The sequence below is a fragment of the Agelaius phoeniceus genome, chromosome Z (genome assembly GCF_051311805.1).
Source record: "Agelaius phoeniceus isolate bAgePho1 chromosome Z, bAgePho1.hap1, whole genome shotgun sequence".
NCBI classification, from domain to species: domain Eukaryota; kingdom Metazoa; phylum Chordata; class Aves; order Passeriformes; family Icteridae; genus Agelaius; species Agelaius phoeniceus.
In genome coordinates, this window is record NC_135303.1 from 43,032,214 (window position 1) to 43,053,237 (window position 21,024).

General features: G+C 37.7%; 1 protein-coding gene across 1 annotated transcript in view; it reads left to right on the forward strand.

Moving 5' to 3' along the window:
* Window positions 1-20,795, forward strand: part of LOC129133193 (atrial natriuretic peptide receptor 2-like) — a 37,605-nt gene extending 16,810 nt beyond the window's left edge. The window contains exons 10-24 of the mRNA XM_077171836.1: window positions 1,064-1,150; window positions 1,421-1,564; window positions 2,303-2,424; window positions 4,069-4,210; window positions 7,093-7,141; window positions 8,106-8,204; window positions 9,201-9,314; window positions 10,166-10,259; window positions 11,068-11,155; window positions 11,905-12,044; window positions 14,814-14,966; window positions 15,604-15,702; window positions 17,941-18,032; window positions 18,598-18,631; window positions 18,891-20,795. Coding sequence (XP_077027951.1) covers window positions 1,064-1,150; window positions 1,421-1,564; window positions 2,303-2,424; window positions 4,069-4,210; window positions 7,093-7,141; window positions 8,106-8,204; window positions 9,201-9,314; window positions 10,166-10,259; window positions 11,068-11,155; window positions 11,905-12,044; window positions 14,814-14,966; window positions 15,604-15,702; window positions 17,941-18,032; window positions 18,598-18,631; window positions 18,891-18,946 — 1,513 coding nt within the window. The 3' untranslated portion in view covers window positions 18,947-20,795. The remainder of the gene's footprint in view (window positions 1-1,063; window positions 1,151-1,420; window positions 1,565-2,302; window positions 2,425-4,068; window positions 4,211-7,092; window positions 7,142-8,105; window positions 8,205-9,200; window positions 9,315-10,165; window positions 10,260-11,067; window positions 11,156-11,904; window positions 12,045-14,813; window positions 14,967-15,603; window positions 15,703-17,940; window positions 18,033-18,597; window positions 18,632-18,890) is intronic.
* The last annotated feature ends 229 nt before the right edge of the window (window positions 20,796-21,024 follow it).

Consider the following 21,024-nt stretch of genomic DNA (forward strand, 5'->3'; position numbering starts at 1 on the left):
TTTTTCTGAAATGCAGGCAGAGCAAACTAAGTTCTTTGCTCTAAAGAAGGGCATCATCTACAGTAGCACATTAGAAATCTTGTCCTTTAACCAGCTGACATAACTCAAGATTCAGAGCATTTCACCTCTGAATCAAATTACAAAGCTGCATATCATGTAACTATAAGGACAAATGTTACAGATATATCCTGCCATCCAAGAAGCAATTGAACACATGCAAAGCTGGAAGTGGTACTTATCATTTGAATAAACAGAGAAGGATCTGTGCTTTGCAGGACAAAGAAGCTTACTTGGGATCATTGGCTGGGGACAAAGTGCCTTCAGCATAGATTGTGGAAAATCACAGCCACTTCATTGATGAAATACTGTGTTCAGCATTGATCTTTTTTGCTTCTTTCTGAGTGGTGATATTTTCATCATCATCATCCCCTTCCTCAGATGACTCAACGTCAAAAGTATTTATCATGGGTATAATAGGGCATTCAGTCTCATTGGTGAAGCACCTACAACTGCTACTCTAAATACCCCATACTCTGTATTTATATGGTTCACCACTAAAATTCCTGCAGGTATCTCCACTGAATTCCTTTACTCTAAAAAGGAAAATTTCTTTGTTCTTAATGAAACTCAGCTGCTTCTTTGCTGAGAATGCTCAACCCCACAAGAACAAAACTTTGTTAAATGTCAGTGAAGAATCTGCAGAACAGTAGTCAGAAGTAATGGATAGATGGGAGCTGGCTGTATTATTTCTCTAGCTCTGACATTTCCTTTGCTGCTCCATTCTCAAACTGCCCCAACTGACTTTAACACTCACATTCCAAATGGTGTCCACATATCCAGATTGAATATAATAACTAATGCTTCCTTCATCAAAAGAAACAGGGTCCTGTTTCTAGTCCTAGATTCACAGTTACAACCACGTATGGACATGCTTAAATTCTCTGCCTCATCTCTAGAGATGTGGAGCTATTCCCTGATACAAAATATACGCAGTCCCTTTTTGTAGTACTGCTGGCTTCTGAAGTTGCCCTAAAAATGTAAACAGGATTTCATTCTGTTTCAGTGATGGCAGAACAGTGGCCATAAAGAAAATAATGAAGAAGTCATTCACACTGTCTAAAACCATACGTAAAGAAGTAAAGCAAGTGAGGTAAGAAGCAAAATCTAAGAAGTGTATGTTGTTCCATTTTTACACTGATTTTTTAGGGCTTAAAATCTTTCCAGATGTGACTATAAATTCATATTCCTCTTTCTTTCAAACTTTGCTTGAAAGAGAGCAAAGATTAAAATTTCCTTATGTCTGTTTTACTTTTTCTCTACATTGTGAGACAAGGCACTTGGTTTTCCAGTTGCACTACAAAACCAGGATGGACATCTCTGAAAATTACTGTTATGCTGTGATTTTTGTTGATTTTCACAGGGAACTTGACCATCCCAATCTCTGCAAATTCATTGGAGGTTGTATAGAAGTTCCAAATGTTGCCATTGTCACAGAGTACTGCCCCAAAGGCAGCCTTAGTGATGTGCTCCTCAATGAAGATATTCCTTTGAACTGGGGTTTCAGGTGAAAAAATCCAACTTTTGAAAAGCTAAATGACATAGACCGTGCTATATGCAGTTTGGGACAAGATATTAATTTTAGATAAAGTTCTTGTCTAGACAAGCCTGTACTGTGATATAGGGAGAGGAAGGGAGGGAGAGTGGGAGGGAGGAAAGGAGCAAGGGAGTCCAGTCCAGTCCAACTTGTCTTTTGGGTGTTTTGAGAAATTACATGATTAGTCCTTGCAATGCTAAGGCAACGACTTGTCAGCTTTCTGTTTGTGAAGATATATTGGTGAAATGATTAGCATACCTGCAAGTGGTTCATTATTCTTACCCACAGATGAAATGAGCTCACATTGTCAATGAAACTTTCACAAAGGCAGTGACATTGTTTTTTGAGATTGATCCTCTTGACGTGTCCTTTCTGCTTCTGCTTTATGCTTGCCTTCAGCAAAGAAAATTGGTTTTCAGGAAGGAAACCTTCCAAATAAAGCAAGGAAGATAATAATATTGTTTCACTTGTAAACATGTGAAAGCATTTCCAAGGATAAAAAAGTACTGACAATTTCTAGAAGAAACTTTACTCTCTTGGCCTGTGAGCTCAGGGAGGTATGGGCTTTCAAACAGTCACCTTAAATGTTTTGGAAAAATGACCATGGGGACACAAGTTGAAACCTACAGATTCTGTAAACTTTAGTAGACTTTGGAGCAATTTTTGAGGGAAATTGGAAATACTAGCTCACTGATTTTTGACTTTCAGGTTTTCTTTTGCTACTGATATTGCTCAAGGAATGGCCTATCTCCACCACCACAAAATGTATCATGGACGGTTGAAGTCTAATAACTGTGTGATAGATGACCGGTGGGTTTGTAAAATTGCAGGTAAAGAGAAAGCTAGAAAAAATTTTCAAAACTGCCCAGCTAACCCTCTAATTAGAGATTTCACATGCAACACTCTTCCCAAGTGCTTTCATGTTGTCATTTCATGTGGAGTTGCTGACTGTACCAGACTTCACTAGCAGCACCTTGTGCTGAAGCAAGTTTCATGTTACATTATCAAGTCAAGTCATTTAGAATGTGTCACAGATGCACACTTCAGATACCACAAATGATTCAGCCTGTCAACATCTGAGCAGAAACTCTCTGCCTCATTCTCTCTTTTGATAGAGAGAGAACCCTGAGGCATGGAGAATGGTGTAAAGAGATGTAGTAATGCTGACTGATTGGTAAGCACAAGGTAATTTAATGGAGAAAAGCAGACTCAACTCAGAGCTTTTAAGTCTTGTTCCTGGCATTGAATTGTATTCTCCCAGTGATGGAGCTGCAGGTCAGGTCTACTCTTGGTACAGGAAGAGAGCCTGTGGGAACAGGAAAATCACTAGAGAGTCTAGTTTAGTTTGCAGCTGCCAAAGGGAATTAAGGCAATGATCATCTCTTCTACTTTTTGCCCAGAGCAGTCATCATACTCTTTAACCCATAGCCATCCTGAAAGCAGCAGCAGCAGATTTTTTTTTTCAGTGGTATATCCTATGACTAAGGTTCCTACATGGGGCCAGGCTTGCTTCTCCAACTCCTTCAGTATCCCTCTGTCTTCAGAACTGCCTTCTCTGCTTGGAGCCTGTTCTGGAGAAAAACATAAAAATTAGACATAGTTGGATTATATCCACTGCATCACCTTAGCACAGCTCCTCTCAAATGAATAGGATATCTGTGAAATCATTCAGCAACTTCTGTTTTGCTTCTGTTCTGTGTCAAACTGTAGGGTTTTCAAATGTTCATGGTTTATCTGGATGCAATAATGTCAAACAAACCTCATTAATAACAAATGTGGGAGCTATTTTAAAAACGACCTCCACATAAACATTCAGTCCCTAGGAACATCTTAATTAGAGGTCACTCCAGAGAAAGCCAGATGTCTGCATCCAGCTTTCACATACAGTCAGAAGAGCGCTGTTTACGTAAGAAAGAAAACAGAAGTCAGTTGTTTTTTTCTCATTCTTCCTGATTCTGAGTCATATGCTAAGAATTCCTTCTATATTAGGCTAGAAATATAGATGGAAAGATGTTTCACATCTATGCTGCCTTTGTTCTCATGCTAGTGGTGTTCAAGTAACGCCCACCATCTGATTTTCAGCTGTTAGTCTGTCTAACTAGCAATTACTTGAGCAACCTGCCACCAGAGATAAGGATCAAGGGACAAAGTAGAACAGAAACCTGTATTTACATGCTAACTCTTGCACTGAGGTGAGAATCTTATCTGAAAATAATTTGATAAAATTATAAAATAATTCTGATTGCAATGGGTCACGAAGTTCAGTTTGCCTGCTGTCATTCAGTCTTGCCCAAATTTTCCAGATGCTATATTTTAGGGTGGCAAGACCACACAAAACCCACTGTTTCTAGACTAAGATGTGTATTTAGAATAGGGAAAATTAATTTATTTAGACTAGCTGTGTTACTGTCTACTACTGTACTTGTTTCAGGGAAGTATCCACTGAATAGTTTGCTTCCTTTCTTCCACTTCAGATTTTGGCTTGCAGTCATATAGAAAAGAAGATTTTCCTGATGGATCAAATTCGTCCCAGCAGCATTTGATACAGATTTACACAGCTCCTGAAATACGTACTCTTTCAGATTTTGAGCCCAATTCTATGTCTGATGTCTACAGGTAGCTAACTTTTCCTGATCTCACTTTTAGTAATCTTGAGTATTCTTTAACAACAGTTAGGCTTGGTGGAATTCTGTGGTCACTCCAGGTATATGTTTGATTGTATTTTTAAAAGGATTGGTCCTGGAATAGAGAACAGCATAGATATCACAGGATCTTCTCTTTCAAGGTAGATAATCAAATACTGAATTCACTGACATTATTTAAAAGCAGAGTTGCCCCAGTGATTTGTAAGGAGCCACTTGACTGGTAAGATAAAAAGGCATGAAGATGTGCTATTATCTAATTATCCTTTTTCTTTCTGCTGTTGTTTCTTATGAAAAGTAGAATTATTTTCAACAATGGCAATACTTTAGAAGTTAATAGCATCAACGTTCTAGAATGTCATAATGTACATATGCATCCTGTAATTCTATTACTGAATGTCAATACAATTATTTGGGGGCATACACATGGTGACATTATTCGGTTTACAGTGGAAAAATAAAGAGAAGGGGAAAAAATGGATGCACTAGCAAATAGCTCCATTCCTTTCCTTTTGAAAGCCTTTATAGAAGATTGCTTTCCAGTGGCTTTCCCTCCTGGTGGTGGACTGCTTCTATCCAATCACTTTTCAGATAAGTGGGAACACGATTGTAAACAAATGTCTGTATATGTGCTTGAATATCATTACTTTTTATCTATTCTATCAGATTAACTGAGCAAGAACTTGAAGTCTCAGTAGTATTTCTGCCTGTAGGACATTTCAATATGTCCTTAGAATTTTCTCCAAAATAGCTCAGCTAAGGCAGTTTGGGATTGTGTTGGTATTTCTGGCTACTGTCATTTGTCCTGTATCTGTACTTTTTCAACATGAAGTAGTCTTTGAAAGAACTGTGCTCCAACTAAACAATAATTTTAGGATTGTCTTATACATTCCAGTGTTTACCATTGCCCTGCAGCCAAAATGTATCCTAGAAAATGTTTCCTTGGCTTGTTGTTCTCACTTTGGTCCCGTTCTGGATAGATATCATTATTTGACTTCACAGGCAACTTTGCCTCCTGAAGGCATTTCTTGCCAAGGGTTCCCCTTTAAATAGTCCTAAGATCTGATTTACTCACATCCTATATGTCTACAATGAAATTTTGATAGATTTAGTGAGCGTTTCCTGGATTTATCTTGCTGTCCCACCCACATGTCTGAAAAATCTACATCTTCTTTTGTGACACTGCAGTTATTAATTTCTTGATTAAAAAAAGTAAAAGCAGTGAGAGATCACACCAAAAACCAAAAAAGGGAGAAGAGAAACATGCAGTCAGGGAAGACAGAGAAGTACCCTGTACCATTGAAAGAGCTGTCTTCTTATCTGGGCTGTTCTTTAGAATTTGCATTTTAAAAAATTTTATTTTTGATGATATGAGCAGGAGGTAAGCCTTCCTGATATATGTATTTGGTCTCACTGGCCAGGCAGCATTGATCCAGTGTTGAAATCCTTAGTTTTTATCTGTGCAAATTTTCCATTAATGTTCTGGAAGGTGAGGCCCAAATAAAAAATGAGTAGAAACTGCAGGAGAGGGACTTGTAATTTAGCATGCTCTTACAGATGAATCACTTTCTTTTAAAGTTCTCTAGGAAAGTGTTGGTCAGATGGGAAAGCTAAAATGGAAATGAGAACAGAAGTATGAACGTAGCTCGTTTTGAGCTGAAGAGGCTGTTTCCAGTCACAGTTTCTCCTAGATTTGTTCTTCTTGATTTGTAATCATCATATGGATTTCTCTATCCACAATGCATAGTGCATTTTATTGGGCAGTGCAGCTGAACATTAATTAAATCAATGCTGCTTTATCAGAGTTGCTATCATCTAATTATTATCTGTGAAAATCTGTTTTAGTTTTGCTGCCTTACCAGGATTGATTTTGCTTTCTCCTAACAAATCACCACAAAATTAATATGAAAATATCATCAGATTAATTTCTAAATTATTAATCATGTTTTGTATGCATTATTTTATTTTCCAGTGGTGGTCCACAGGTGGACTGAGAGATAGATAAACATATCCTGTTACCAGCAAAATGTCTTACAGAACAGTGCAACCATTAGTGACACAACAGATTGAAAACCAATATTCTCTACAAAAGTAAATGTTACCAAGCTGAGAGGCATGCAGGCATAAATTATTACATAGTTTTACTATATAAAGAGACATCTTTATCCAGCCTGTTGGCTGAAGGAGGTGCTTGCTTCTAAGAGATCACTGTTCTGGAAGACCTCCAATGAGTTCAGAAAAGACTAAATTCTCTATTTTTACTGTCTTTTTCCACTCTTCATCCTTGATGAATGTATTAGACCTTAGTTCAGCTGAGGAAGATAATGACCACGAGAATACAATTCAGAAGAAACAAGCAGAAATGCTTACTATAGAATATCTTCTCTCGACACACCATATCATCACAGACTTTATGAAAATTTTCTAGAGCAGCAATCTTTTTGGTGGCTGAAAAAAAGCAACTTCCCCCATTGGTGATTCTGATGAACCTGCTCCTGACCCTTGATTGGAGCAAAAATCAAACCCTTATGTTTAACTGGTAGGGTTCATGTACATAAACCTGGACATATCACTCTGGATTCCATTAATACTTACAGAGAAAATTGCTTTGCTGTCCATCAAACTCAAACGTCTCTGGGGGCTATAACCGTGAGAGGCAAATGCTATGAAACATTCAGTAACAAATCCCTGAAAACACAAAGCAGTAACAAGTAGCAGCACCATTGCCATCCTTCCTTTTAAGATACTGGGATTTCAGCCATAGAATGGGGAAGAGTAAGAAATCATGAAAAGAAGAAATCGCTGACTCAATTAACTGTTATTGCATTAAGATTTTTCTTCATTTTTATTCTGCAGTTATGCCATCATTTTACTAGAAATTGCCACAAGAAGTGACTCTCTGGCAGTAAGTAAAGATGAACTATCTTTAGAGAATAGAATTTGTAGAATTTGCATGACAACTTTGATTCTGTTTCTGCTGAAGACAAACCAAACTTTGAGGTACTGCACCTTTGAGTTACTTTATAAGCATGCATTTTCCTCATGATTTTATGGATGCTAGTTCAATTCCCATGGAAAATCCAATCAGGGTTTCCTCATAAATCTACCAGTTTTCCATTTCAGAGCTTTGAAGAAGAATATATGATAAAAATAATGTAGCTCCAAAACTGCCTTTTGATTAGTTTTGTGAGGCTTAATGGCTAGGTGGATGCAGAGAGAATGTATGTATTAATATCTTACTTTTTCTCCTGCTTCTTCCTTTACCTGTCTTTTACAGGCCCTTTAAGTGGAATCTTGCAGTAAAAAGAATAACCTAGAAAAGCAAATTAGCTGCTCTCCATGAGTAAAATATCTGTTTTGCATATGTCTTTGATCACTGCTAAATGACAAACACAAAAAGTATGCACCTTGAAATTGGAAACAGATAGTCTTGATATGTAACCACATTCTCTCTGAAATAATTTCCTTAACAAGAATTGTAAAAATAAAGACTTAAAACTACTATTTTTCCAGTTCTCACAGTTTGTGATAATAGACTAATATAGTCCTATAGTCCTTGTGGTCTCCTAAAAGTTTCCCAATATCTTGCCAGGTATTCATTTGTTTCAAAAGATGTTTATGTCATATAAACACTAAGATTAAAGCCTGTCAGCCATGAAAAAACTTTTAGAAAAGGTGACCCATTTTAGACTGGGTTATATATCTTTTTTATCCTTTCTTTTCCCTTGTGTTCTTATGTAAAAAAAGCTGACTTAGAAGTGATAGGGAAGATGTTATAAAAGTGATGATGATAATAGTAATATATTTTCAGTGTCTGGCATGAGAACCATAACACTTGTTTCAACAATGCTTAATCTCCTTTTCTCTAGAAAGATGATGTGCATTCTGCTGAATATTCCTGGTGCCGACCTTTGGCAGAATTAATTTCAGGAAAGAGTGAGAATTCTTGTCCCGCAGATTATGTAGAAGTGAGTAAAATACAATAATGTAAGAGAAGTACAAATTGTGAGTAAAGTACAATATTGCGTACAAAATCATTTATTGAAGTGAATTTACAACATGTCATAGTATTTTTATGGTGATATTACCTTTGATAAATATAAATAATCCAGAAATCAAGAAGTACACATCAAACAAAGCAAAATTATAATATCTAATATCCTTAATAAAAAACCTGTCATTGTAACAATTAAAAATTCAGTTGTCCCCTCCAGTTTCCAGTGTAATAGATTATGTTTTTAATATTCAATCATTGATTTTTGTGCAATTTCATTTTATTGTAAAGTGTTGAATTCCATACATATTTTATGTTGGTAATATCTAGCTTACTGACGGAGAGCTTGCACATAATGAAGTCTGTCTCAGGCAAATTATGAGTTTGGTTTGTTTCTTATGCAACAAGTCTTTCTCTTCAGTAGCCTCAATAAAGTATACCCCCTACCAGTTTAAATAAATCAGAACAAGACAGGATCATCCTCTTTTCAGTTGTCGTTTAAATGCGATATAATTCACCTTTGCTGGTTTGTAGCAACATAAATGTAAAAAACTTCTCCTTAGCAGCACTGTTTTATAATCAGAAGTTAACATTCTTAAGGGGTACTTCAGCTCTTAATCTTTTGTGAAATTTATGTACAGCCAAGTCCTTTGAAAACAGTATGTGACTCCAACAGCATAACTCTCTTACAGCACAAGACAAGAGCTTAAGCAGTGCTCAGCAGAAGGAACATGTATATTTTACTCATGATTTCCCACAGCAGCATTTTCACAAACTAATATCCTTCATTCAGCTAAAGCCTGTAGAATTCCAGAAGCTTCAGTATCTCTCTGACACTTCACCAGCTGCAGATAGAGCTTCACATAAGCAGTTGGCACCAAGAAAACAGAAGTATTAACTTAAAATACTGCTTGTGCTTGGAATAATAAAAGGCTGTTTGCTTTTCTCACTCTTTCTTTCCCTTCTGCAGTTAATTGAAAGGTGCAGAAAAAATAATCCATCCCAAAGGCCTACATTTGAACAAGTCAAGAAAATGTTGTACAAGATGAATCCTGTTAGCCCTGTTGACATGATGATGACTCTGGTAAATTTAGCTTTTTAATCCAATCCAATCTGCTCACTTTCAATAACTTTCACCTCTATCCTTCAGGTTTGTTTTTTTGTTTTTTTAATCTTATACCCCTTGTTTGGAAAAAATATCCACAGTTATTTGTTCAGTTCTGTTGGGGTGACTGTAGCTGCAATTCTGCTTGGAACCCTGCTTTTCTTTTCATTCAGTTTTTTAACTTTCTCAATTTCTTCGGGGCTGAACATTTTTTGTCTGTCAAATGTTGTTTGCAAACTATATTCCCCCTTTCCTGTGACCCAACACTCTTACAGTACCATGGATATAGAATCCCTGCATGCTACAAATAGCATGTTTATAAATAATTTTGAGCAGAGAATCTCAAGCTCATCACCAGAGAAAGAAGATATCTGCCTCCAGACTATTGCCTCACACAGAGGAGGGATGCAAAAAGCAAAGCGCAGACTAGCATAGCAAGATAGTTTATGAAAGCATTGTGAGTTTTTCATAAATGTTTGAGACTTAGATACCTTCTGTTTTGTTAAGATTTTGTCTGTAGGCTGCTCTCTGCATTGGATTTGCCCCCTCAAGTTTGCATGAAATTTGAAAAACCTGAAATTGCCTTCTGCTGTCTTGTGTGTAAGCAACAACCTCAAGTCTAAATTCATAAATTTACTTGAGGAGAAACCTGATCTTTGTATTTTGTAAAAAAGTGCTAGGTGTCTTAGGCCTGTGCCCTTTTTTATCTCTGAATCTCTGAATGTTTTCAAAGCAGAATCATTCCAATACTTAAATCCTATCCAGCTAGGCATCTGTTTCAGTGAACAGATGAATTTCTGAAAAATTTTACCTAATTCTCTGTTATTTAGATGGAGAAATATAACAAACATCTGGAGATACTAGTTTCTGAGAGAACCCAGGATTTAATGCATGAAAAACAGAAGACTGATCGTCTGCTGTATAGTAAGTTATAGAGAAAAAAATACTGGATATTCTTCTCAATAATAATTTTATTTCAGCTTTCTAACTACAAAAAAGAACCCTTTGATAGGTGATTATTTAATAGGTAACATTTAGCTAGGAAAGATTGAATATACTTGTTTCTTGAAAAGCTGGAAAGATATTTAGCTACTTTCTGTATTTCCCCCCTAGAAATCAGTACACTCGTCTGAGAGCTATGGCCCAAAATCCATAGTGCTCTGACTTTGCAAAGCCATTGGTGTGGCAGGCCTTTTGCATAGTTATAAATGTTCTGTAAGGGTAGTTGGCTGCTTTTGATGGCAGTGTATGTTCCAGAATTCTGTAAGAAAGGCATAAAGAGATGGGAATAGCATGTAAGAAAGCAAAAAACAAAGGGATGTGAAAGTCCAAGATAGGGGGAATAAATAAAATTAAAAAATAAAACCAGGGAAGAGATAATAAACAAACCTAACACAGGTAGAAAGCACTAGCAAAGAGTTCACAAAGAGAGAATTAGTAAAATCCTAGATCACACCATTAGAATCTAGCCTTACTCTTTCTTGAAATGTATAGATACTGGTTTGTTTGGCCTAAAAGTTATGGGCCATGTGAAGAATCTGGATGTGTTATCAGTGAGATTTATTGTGATTTCTCACATTACAGCAGAGCAGATTTTGATGCCAAGGTGTGTTTTCACCTTCATAATATTTTGCATTTATGAACACTTTTTGAGCATTTAAACCAACATGTTATGTTTAATATGTTCTTTTATCCATGTAAGAAGATTACAATGCTCTACTTTCTACAACAGGTATGTTGCCAAAACAAGTAGCAGATGATCTCAGGCAGGGAAAACAGGCACAAGCTCAAAGTTACTCAAGTGCCACCATCTTCTTCAGGTAAATAAAAGATGAAAGGTAGGACTAGAACTGTCTCCTACAGAAGAAACTCCTAGGCTTCTGGTGGAGGTGAAGCTCCTAACCAAGCATCTATCTAAACTGCCATCTGTTGTAATAGGTGGTTCTACAAAATAGTGTCTTTCAAAATTCTCACACTCTCTCCCTATTTTTGATTAGAATTATTTAAGTAAAAAATTACATTACTCTAGAGCTGTAACAAATGGCAGCACATTACTTTACATGTATTACACATGCATGAATCTATGTTTCATAAAATAGGTCTAAGTAAAGAATCTATCATTTATCCTGTGTAAAGAAAATTTGCCTGTCCTTAGAGTCCACAAGGATTTACAGTTTTAATTTTTTTGCATGCAGGAAACAACATACAAATAGCATGCCTTCTTGTCATAAAAGAACAGATATCAAGTTCCCTTTTTTTTAAATTTATACATAACTCAAAGCAGAAGAGTGCTTAGTCTGTTACAGATTTAAACTCTACCTGTAAAAATGTTTTACTGCATTGCTAAGCAAAAAGACTTGGATCAGTCTGTCCTTTTAAATGGAAGGAGTCTTTTGTAAATTTAAATAAATGAAGATAAAACTATCCAATAAGAATCTTAGTGAAAGAATTATTGAAAAGAGAAAGTTGATGTAATTGCATTGAGAAATGTTTACTGTGTGTTTAAGATTACTAATTAGCAACCATTAGGACAGTGGACGATTATGCTCTTTCTGTTGTGTTTTAACAGTGACATTGTTGGCTTTACTGAGCTGTCCAGCAGCAGCACGCCATATCAAGTGGTAGATCTCTTGAACAAGCTTTATACCATTTTTGATGAAATCATAGATAACTATGATGTCTATAAGGTGGAGACAATAGGAGATGCCTGTAAGTTCCTTGAGCTGTGGACTATGATGGGGCCTGTGTCAGGATAGAGACTCTCTGATGACAAGGAAGAACAGCTGAAGGAGATTTGGAAAGGTTCTTATGACTGGGAATACCAAATAAAGCAATTAGGAGAGGAGTTCTAGCAGAGCCCTAGCAAACTTTAGGAACATTTTCCTGCATACATTTCATCATTTGTGTGGTTAACAAGTGTGGTGAATGGGGCAAATTAATGGAGTAAAATACCACTGCTGTTTATTTGATTCCTATTACTGGTGAGATCTGACTTTAAGTCTTGACAGCAGATTAGTCCCTGTTGGAAACTTCTGTATCACGGGAACACAACTAAAAAAAATTATCTTCTACATGGGATCATACATGCCATACCCTAAGCTTTATTATCTGTCTTTTTCGCAAAGACCATAACAATCTTCTTTCTCCTAATACATTGTAGGGGCTTGACTGCCTCTTCTCTTTTGCATCTTTTCTTTTGTAGGAAAATAGCTTTGTATTTGCTACCATGGCAATCTGCTGCAGATAGACTATGATTAAAATTGAGTTCTTTAAAACCTAAGAAAAATCTAACAGGGCTTTTGGATGAGACAGACGGAATTCCTATAAGAGATGGGGAACAAAAAAGCCCACTCTTTTTTCTCCGTGGAACCGTTGAACACATTCTTGAGCATAAAATTCCTGAACAAATGCACCCCGTAGATCCCTAAAAGACCAGTTTCTCACCCTACACAGAGTCAGTGTCATAGAATATCCTGGTTGGAAGGGATCCACAAAGATCATAGGGTCCAACTCCTGGCCCTGCACAGGACCATCCTCAAGAGTCATACCATGTACCTGAGAACATTGTCCAAATGCTTCTTGAGCTTGTCAGGTTTGGTGCTGTGACCAGTGTGCTGGGGAGCCTCTTCCAGTGCCCAACCACCCTCTGGGTGAAGAGCCTTTTCCTGATATCCAACCTAAACACAACCCTGACACCACTTCAGGCCATTTCCTTGGGTCCTGTCACTGTCACCACAGAGAAGAGATCAGTGCCTGTCCCTCCTCTTCCCCTCATGAGGAAGTTGTAACTGCAGTGAGGTCTCCCCTAAGTCTCCTCTTCTCCAGGCTGAAAACACCAAGTCACCTCAGCCACTCCTCACATGACTTCCCCTCAAGGTCCTTCACCATCCTTGTGGCCTTCTTTGGACACTCTCTAACAGCTCAAAATATATATATTTCTTATATTGTGGTACCCTGACCTGCCCCCATCATTCGAGTTGAGGCTGCCCCAGAGCAGAGCAGAGCAGGACAATCCTGCCCCTTCCCTTGCCTGGCTGTGATGCTGTGCCCGATGCACCCCAGGGCACTGCTGACTCATGTTCAACTTCAACCTGGAGTCCCAGGTGTCTTTCCTGCACTCATTTCTGCTCTCCAGCCTTTCCTTTCCCAGTCTGTCTGTACATCCAGGGTTGCCCCATTCCAGGAGCAGAATCTAATACTTTTCCTTCTTAAACATCAAGTTGGTGATTGCCCAGTCCTCTGATTTCACAAGGTCTCTTGGCTGGGCCTTTCTGCTTATGGGGCAATTTAGTAGCATCGGGAGACTTCGTAACCCTTCCAGTTCTGTGTCCAAGCCATTTATGAAGCTGCTGAAGAGCACAGGGTTGAGCTTGGAGCCCTGTGGAACCCCGGTGACAGATCACCAGTCTGATGTCTCCCCATTCAGGCACCCCCTTTCTGCCTGACCCATGATTCAGTTGCTCACCCATCACATAATTTGTTTATCCAGCTGTGTTCCAGACAGTTTGTCCAGAAGGATCCTGGGAGAAGCTGTATAAAAAGCTTTACTGAAATCCAAAAAGATAACATCAACTGGCTTCCCTTGATCACCTAGGTGGGTTATCCTGTGTAATAGAAAATCAGATGTGACAATCAGGGCTTTCTACTCATGAAGCCATGCTGGTTATGACCAATGACTGTGTTGTCCTTCAGGCATTTTTCATTACCTCCCAGAAAAAATTGCTCCAAAATTCTACTGGGCACTGAAGTGAGTGACTGGCCTGTAATTTGCAGGGTTGTCCCTCTTGCAATTCTTGAAATTCTTGGAAAAATTCTTGAAAGCTGGCAGATTTGCCAGCTTCCTGTAGACTGGAACCTCTTCAGATTTCCATGACCATTCAAAAAGCATTTTCAGAAATCTTAAAATGACTTCACGAGCTCTTTGTGTACAATGGGATGAACCCCATCACGTGCCATAGATTTACAGGGCTCAAACTAGAGCAGCAAATCCCACATAAGTTCAGGGTTTAGTGGGAGTTTATAATTCTCACAGTCATGGTTGTCCAGCTCAGCACTCTAGGACCCCAAGATCCCATCATCAGTTTTTAAAGCATAGTGCGGGAAGCACTAGTTGGAGTCATTGCCTTTTTTTATAATATTTGCCCAATGACAGAAGGCACTGAACTGCCACATTTGCACTGCCTGTCCCACTTTAACCTTACCCAGTGGAGGGGAGGATGAAGAGAGAAAGGATTGGAGGGAATAAATCTCATGTCAAAATAAGAAGGAAATACAACATTTTTCATACCTAAGGTAATTCCACATATGAGCCATTGCCCTAGCATTAATTTGTTTCTGGTTTTCTTTGCTCAACAGGCGTAATTGTGCCTTGGGATATGGAGGAATTGGGCTTCTTCCTTTTTTTTTATTATAGGCAGCATACTTTAGTAAATCTATGTGTCATGGCAAAGGTTAACACAGTTACATTGTTGTGTTAAGATATGGTGGTGTCGGGAGTACCCAAGGAGAATGGGATCCTTCATGCTGGTGAGATTGCAAGCATGGCTTTAGACCTTCTGGATGTCTGCAGGACTTTTAAGATCCCACACAAGCCTAATACCCTCCTAAAGATAAGAGCAGGAATACATTCAGGTATGTTGAGAAAGCTGCAAAAGATTCTTCTCTAGCCTTACAAATGCACCTGTAGTGGCCATTTCCTCTCCATTAAAAATAAAGTTAATTTTTTGATACGCAGTGGAACACAACATAGAGGTCATCCCAACAGAATAATTTATTAGATGCATGGGATATTGGTAGCTCAGTTTTGAATACAACATTGGAAACATCCCATAGCCCCTCTGCCTTTGATGATGTGAGTTACAACTGCCATTCTGTGTCTGTAACCTGTCCTTATCAGCTGTTCTCTTCTCAAAACAGTGAATTGTTTCTTGACAGTCTGATCTAGGCTTCACTCTCAGACTCCTAGCTCCCTGATTTAATCTGATGTGATTGCAATTCCTGCTTGATAGACAGCCAGAGTTGGACATGTCCTGTGCAGCCCAGCATCTGCCAACTAATCAGCGTACATTGTCTTGCCAAGAAATCATATCTTCTATGTTTTAAATCACTTGTAAGACAGATTTGTAACCCATGTAAAGACAATATTGACACTCAGTCTTTATATGGTTAACAAATAAGATGTAAGGTAGTGTAGGAAGCAACCACAAGGCTGTATGACTGACTATGTGATTTATAAACACAAAATATCTTGCTTTCCATTTCTTAACAGGGGCAGTTGTAGCTGGAGTTGTTGGAACGAAAATGCCACGGTACTGTTTATTTGGAGATACTGTGAACACAGCTTCCAGGATGGAATCTACCAGTGAAGGTAATAAGGGACAAACTGCAGATGGGGTTTTAATCATCCCTGAATTAGTTCTTAAAAAATGTTAGGCTGAGTTTTGAGTCCTGACCTATTCAAATAATTCTGAATCCTGTAAAGAGGTTCTTGATTTCTGGGTCCAGTCTGCCTAGGGACAAATTATTTGAATGATATTCTCTGCAACTGTTTTTGCAATCAGATCCCCTTATTTCTCAAGTCTTGGGAAGGGATTTTTGTGGCTTTGAAGTTCTCTACAGTAAAAAAAGTTTGGACTAAAACAAAATGAGAGGCAAGTGGTTATGTTCACTGTTTCTATTTGTTCCTGGCACTCAGCTGGATTTATGGTAAGAGTATTTTCATTACTCCTCTTTTGCCGCTGATAATTTTCTCTAATGGGGAACACAAGAAACAGTAATATCATGGGAGCTGTGTCTGTCTTCAGCCAGAATAGAAGATTATGTATGTGCCCTCTAGAAAGGAGTTTAAACAGAAATTTTGTGTAGGTATTCTCACTGCTTCTTCCTAAGAGATAACAGAGCTGCAAGTCTACTTAGAAAACTTTGTCTTTAGCTAACATGAACATTTGAAACTCAGATTCTGAAATATTTTAACTGATTTAGTGATTCCATGCCACAGAACCTTGATGGCTTGTTTTCTTACAGTCATGAAACAAAGCTGAGTAGTTTTATGGCTCACATTTTAATGCATTGTAAATGAGCTAGGCACATACAAGATTTTTCAAGTTTAATTTCATGGTAAAAACTGATACTTTCAACATCTATCATGATCCCCTAAAAATAAGGAAGAAAGGCAGGGGAATGGTCCTAAATGATGGATTTGAAACTTTTGAAAGGATTTGAGAATCATTTGCGTCCATTGCTTCTCACCATTTTTATTTTTCCAAAGCAAATACTAACCTGGATGGAAGACATATAACTTCATTTTCGTTTTGTTAGTCTCCCAGATAACACCATTCATGTTCCTTGTGTCATCTTATCTGAACTCCTTTAAAACTAATACCTCCAAAATCTGCTTCCATCATTCATAGGTTATCTTTTGTTTTGTATGCCAGTCTCTTTCTCAGATGGTGCATCAGCACTATAGACTTAGAAATAAAGACAAAGTATTTATCTTTCAAGCATTTATTTTCTCTCCCTCTTTTTCTGGCCACATACATCTGAGGACCTCAGATTATATTACCAAGTTTTAACCCTAAGATGATTGCTTTAAAATAGAATAATTACTAGCAATGCACACTAAAAATGCTATCACCTGGAATTTGAGTGCTAGTGTCTTGTTCTCAAGCAAGATGACAAGCTGAAATATAATGTCTCTTCAAAGAATAGTTCTGAGATATGTATCTATCTGAAACTTAGATCTCCTGATCTACAGGCAGTGTTCTAAGACTCTAAAAAACAGTTAAACAAATAAAAGTGGACATTATAGAACTGTCATTTTCTAATATAACAAAAATCAGTTAGACAATCTTAGCCACTCCTACTATCACCTGGGATGTTTTTTAAACAAAAAAGCATAATGATTGGCTCTGTTTCACAGAATGTTACAGGTAAAAAAAACTTTTCTTAAATTTTTTTAAATTTTGGAAAAATTTTGATTTCCAGCAAAAGTAGAATTTCTCCTATCTGTCCTTCATTGGTCCTTCCTCCATCATTTGCAAAAGGCAAGACAAGTGAGGTTTACATGGTTTACATGAAGATAAAATTTCAACTAAGGAAAAATAACTGTTAAAAAAATTATGGAGTTATGTTAATATCATTTCTTTCAACTGTCTTAAATTGATAGGTTTGGAGTCAGAGCAATCGTGCTGTTTCTTTAGTGTTTAGACTTTGCTGAAAACGAAATGTGCTTAGAAAGCACTGGCTCTTTATTGACCAGGAAGTAGAACTGTGTATGGTTTTCTTCACCACAGGCAGAGGATGCTCATCAGTAGCACAGATACAGAACTGTGAAGAGTACAAAAATATTATTAGATGCAGAATATGAACAGTAGTGTTTATTGACAGCCCCATATTTACCCTGAGATGTTCTCACAAACAGGCCAGGATACTGGAACTTGTGTGCAAACATTTTTAATAACAAATAACAAGGAATGGAAGGAAAGACTTGGAAAAAACCCCCAAGGGAGAGTTCATTAATGAGTCTTGAAATGTTTGACACACTTTGAGATATGGATCTGTCTTAGATGTATAAATTGTTTAATATGATATTTATCTTTCTTTCCAGCTCTTAAAATACAGTGTAGTTCAAGTGCATACCAGCTGTTGGAGCAGATTGGAGAGTATGTGTTAGCATGCCGTGGGAATTTACAAGTCAAGGTGTGTATGCAACATTTATACTCAGCTTTTCAGAGAGGAGAATGTGAAAGTATTCTGGAGTCCTTGAATTTTAACCCATGCAGTCTCCTATATTTTTGAGTCCTCTGTGTTTCACAGTGCTTTGGTTAGACTAATTCTTGTACCTGAAGAGAGCATGTTCAGATTTTAAGCCAGGACCAACTCCATGGATTTGTTCATGGGACAAACCTGGTAAGTCAGAGACAAAGGACTTAGTCAAGCTTGGAAGTCCTGCATGGCACACTCACTGTCATGACTGCTTGAAATCCAAAAATGTCCTTCAGAGACATTACAAATCATCATGTGAGTTCCACAAGAGAATTAACATACATGTGGACCCAGTTTTGTATGGGACTTCAGGGAATTTTTTTAACTGATACTACTGCTATTATCTTTTAAGGAAAGCTTTTATGCTTCTTTTTTCCTCTGTGTAAAGAGGCTGACAGGCACATATTTCTCCTTTTGGGACTTGTTTTGAGTTGTAGTAAAAAAATTATTTCATAAATAACAGATGGTTTATAACCCCATGACTAATATTCTTTCTTAGGGGAAAGGAGACATGGTCACATACTGGCTTGAAGGTAAGAAAGCTTCTGTCGCCCAGAAGGCAGTCACCAGCACTTCTGTGACTCCTCAAGATGCCAACAGATTTTCATATAGTCCGATACCAGGTGTCCTTCCCAGTGATCCTCTCCGAAGTCCTGCTTCCTAGTCACTCATTAACTCCAGTATCCCTTCTGCTTTCAGTCTGTTAGGTCATCATGCTGAATTAGAAAATTAGAAAAGAGATAATACACCCCTTTGGCCTTGTGAATGTATTAGCTCAGGCTTTATTTACAGGTGTTTCCTCCAGCAGTGGCACTGAAAATAGAAAAAAAGCAAAAAACTCATCTTAAGGAATAATACACAGAAATGGCCCACCAGCTACCAGAGCAGAAAGTAGCTCCCAGTGTTACTTCTTGATGTGGCTTTGATAGGAAATGCTCAGCCAGCAGCCACCATGACCTCAAAATCAGCTGATTGGACCTTCCAGCCTGTGAGGTGCTCACACAGGAAAGGAGATGGTACAGTGTTGCTGTTTAGTGGTATCATAAACCCTGTGGGCGTGGTTGTGAAAGGGACAAATGAGGTGTGTATCGTGCAAGGAAGTAAGATCCATCAAAAGAGAAAGATGAAGAAAAGAGCCGAGAAATTATAATGGATACAAATTGAAACAAGAATTTGTATTTCTACTTCCATTTAATCTCCATTGTCTGGGGCATAGAAAGAGGAATTAATAAGAAAGTCTGGTGTGTTTCCATACAGGCAATTCCTCGTGACATCTGCATCTTGTTGTGGAAAATCTTGGTAGAAAAATGCAAGATGTTGTATGCTGTTGCTAAATAGGGTAAAGTTTGCTACAGCTGCTCTGGGATTTCTCTGAAAAATAGCTGTTAACGTTAGCTGATGTTTTTGCTTTGACTGAAGCGGTGGTGAACCTACTGTTGCTGGATAGCTGTCTGTCAGTGAAATCAGGCAGCCCTCTGAGTCACTGTGTAATTTAGGACACAGTTTAGGAAAGGTGATTCCTGAGCCAGTATTTCCTGTAAAGAGAGAACTACATCACTACAAGTGGGGGACTTTCTAGATGAGCATGATTCTGTGAGCATCGCTGGTGTTGGCTGTCGTTAAAGACTTACCTTTCAGGACTAATCTATTTTGAAGAGTTTAGCCCACTCCAGTTCAACTGGTTAACAAACAATCTAACAGAATAAGTGAAACTGAGAGACAAAGGATATCAAGGGTCAAAGCATTTCCACCATAATGTGGGCTGCAGTGGATAAAGTTAATTGGGAGGAGATGAAAAGGAAGGACTTTGAGTGACATAGCACCACTTAATCCTGATTATTCTTCTCCGTTACCCTCCAGTCTGTCCCTGATCCTAGGTACAAGTACAAAAACATGCATGTAGTTGCAATATTTCTGGTTTAAATTTGTGGAGTTTAACTGAGCAGCTAACTACTTGTTAATGTTTCTATATAGCTACATAGCATAGCTACAACTTTCAAATCCAAGTATGTGCTGTGTGATAGTGATAGGAGTGTCACACTACAGTCTTTCTTCAGCTTCTGTGAGAAGTAAATGCAGCCATAATGATAGACTTTTCAGGGATGCCTAACAAAGGTAGAAAGTTAAGTACTTCCAAATTATGGGAGGTTTTTTTGAACTATACAGAAAAGATGTATATCTTTCTGAGTGAAAATAAGTCTCAGAAGTCTGTGTATCGCAGTGAGGGACATAGACATAGCTGACTTTGGCACATGAGATCCCAACGTAAAGTCCAGCCAAATTTTTTTAAATCAAAAATTTTAATTAGTCTCACATTTTTTCTAAGCTTAAAAATTCCTTTATCTTTTTAAATTTCATAGTAGAAGGTATAGTACAATTACTGGTTTTGTAATCTTAGCAGAATAAACCTTTCAGTTATCAGTAGCCCAGAGATATCCTCTAATACAACCATTTCCTTTATCCAAATGTTATCTATAAATTGTGAAACTCTCTGCTTTATGACAATGCTTTTTGATGTATTAAATATTTTACATAATTATCTTAATGAGTTAGCATTTGTTTACGTTTTTATTAAAAAGGTTGATATCCTTATCAAATGTGGATGTGAAAGTGTATGCTTTGTCCATAGTATTTAAGTTTTAACTCTTCTGCTTTATTTTAATGTTGTCTATAGAATTAAAAGATTTTTTTAAAGTGTCTTATGAGTTTAAAATCTAAATAGAAACAAGTGATGAGTGACCAATGGCAAGTTTGCTGGATTGGCAGCTTTAACCACTGACAAGTTTTTGGGTAGTATTCAAGTTCTGATGAGGACAGCAGAGACTCTTGCTGACTTCAGGAGTCTTAGAGCATGGTAGTTTTCTATAGAAGAGGTACAGCCTGAAGAGTGCCTGGGTCACCCTACCTCAGTTTCACTGTTACTTCC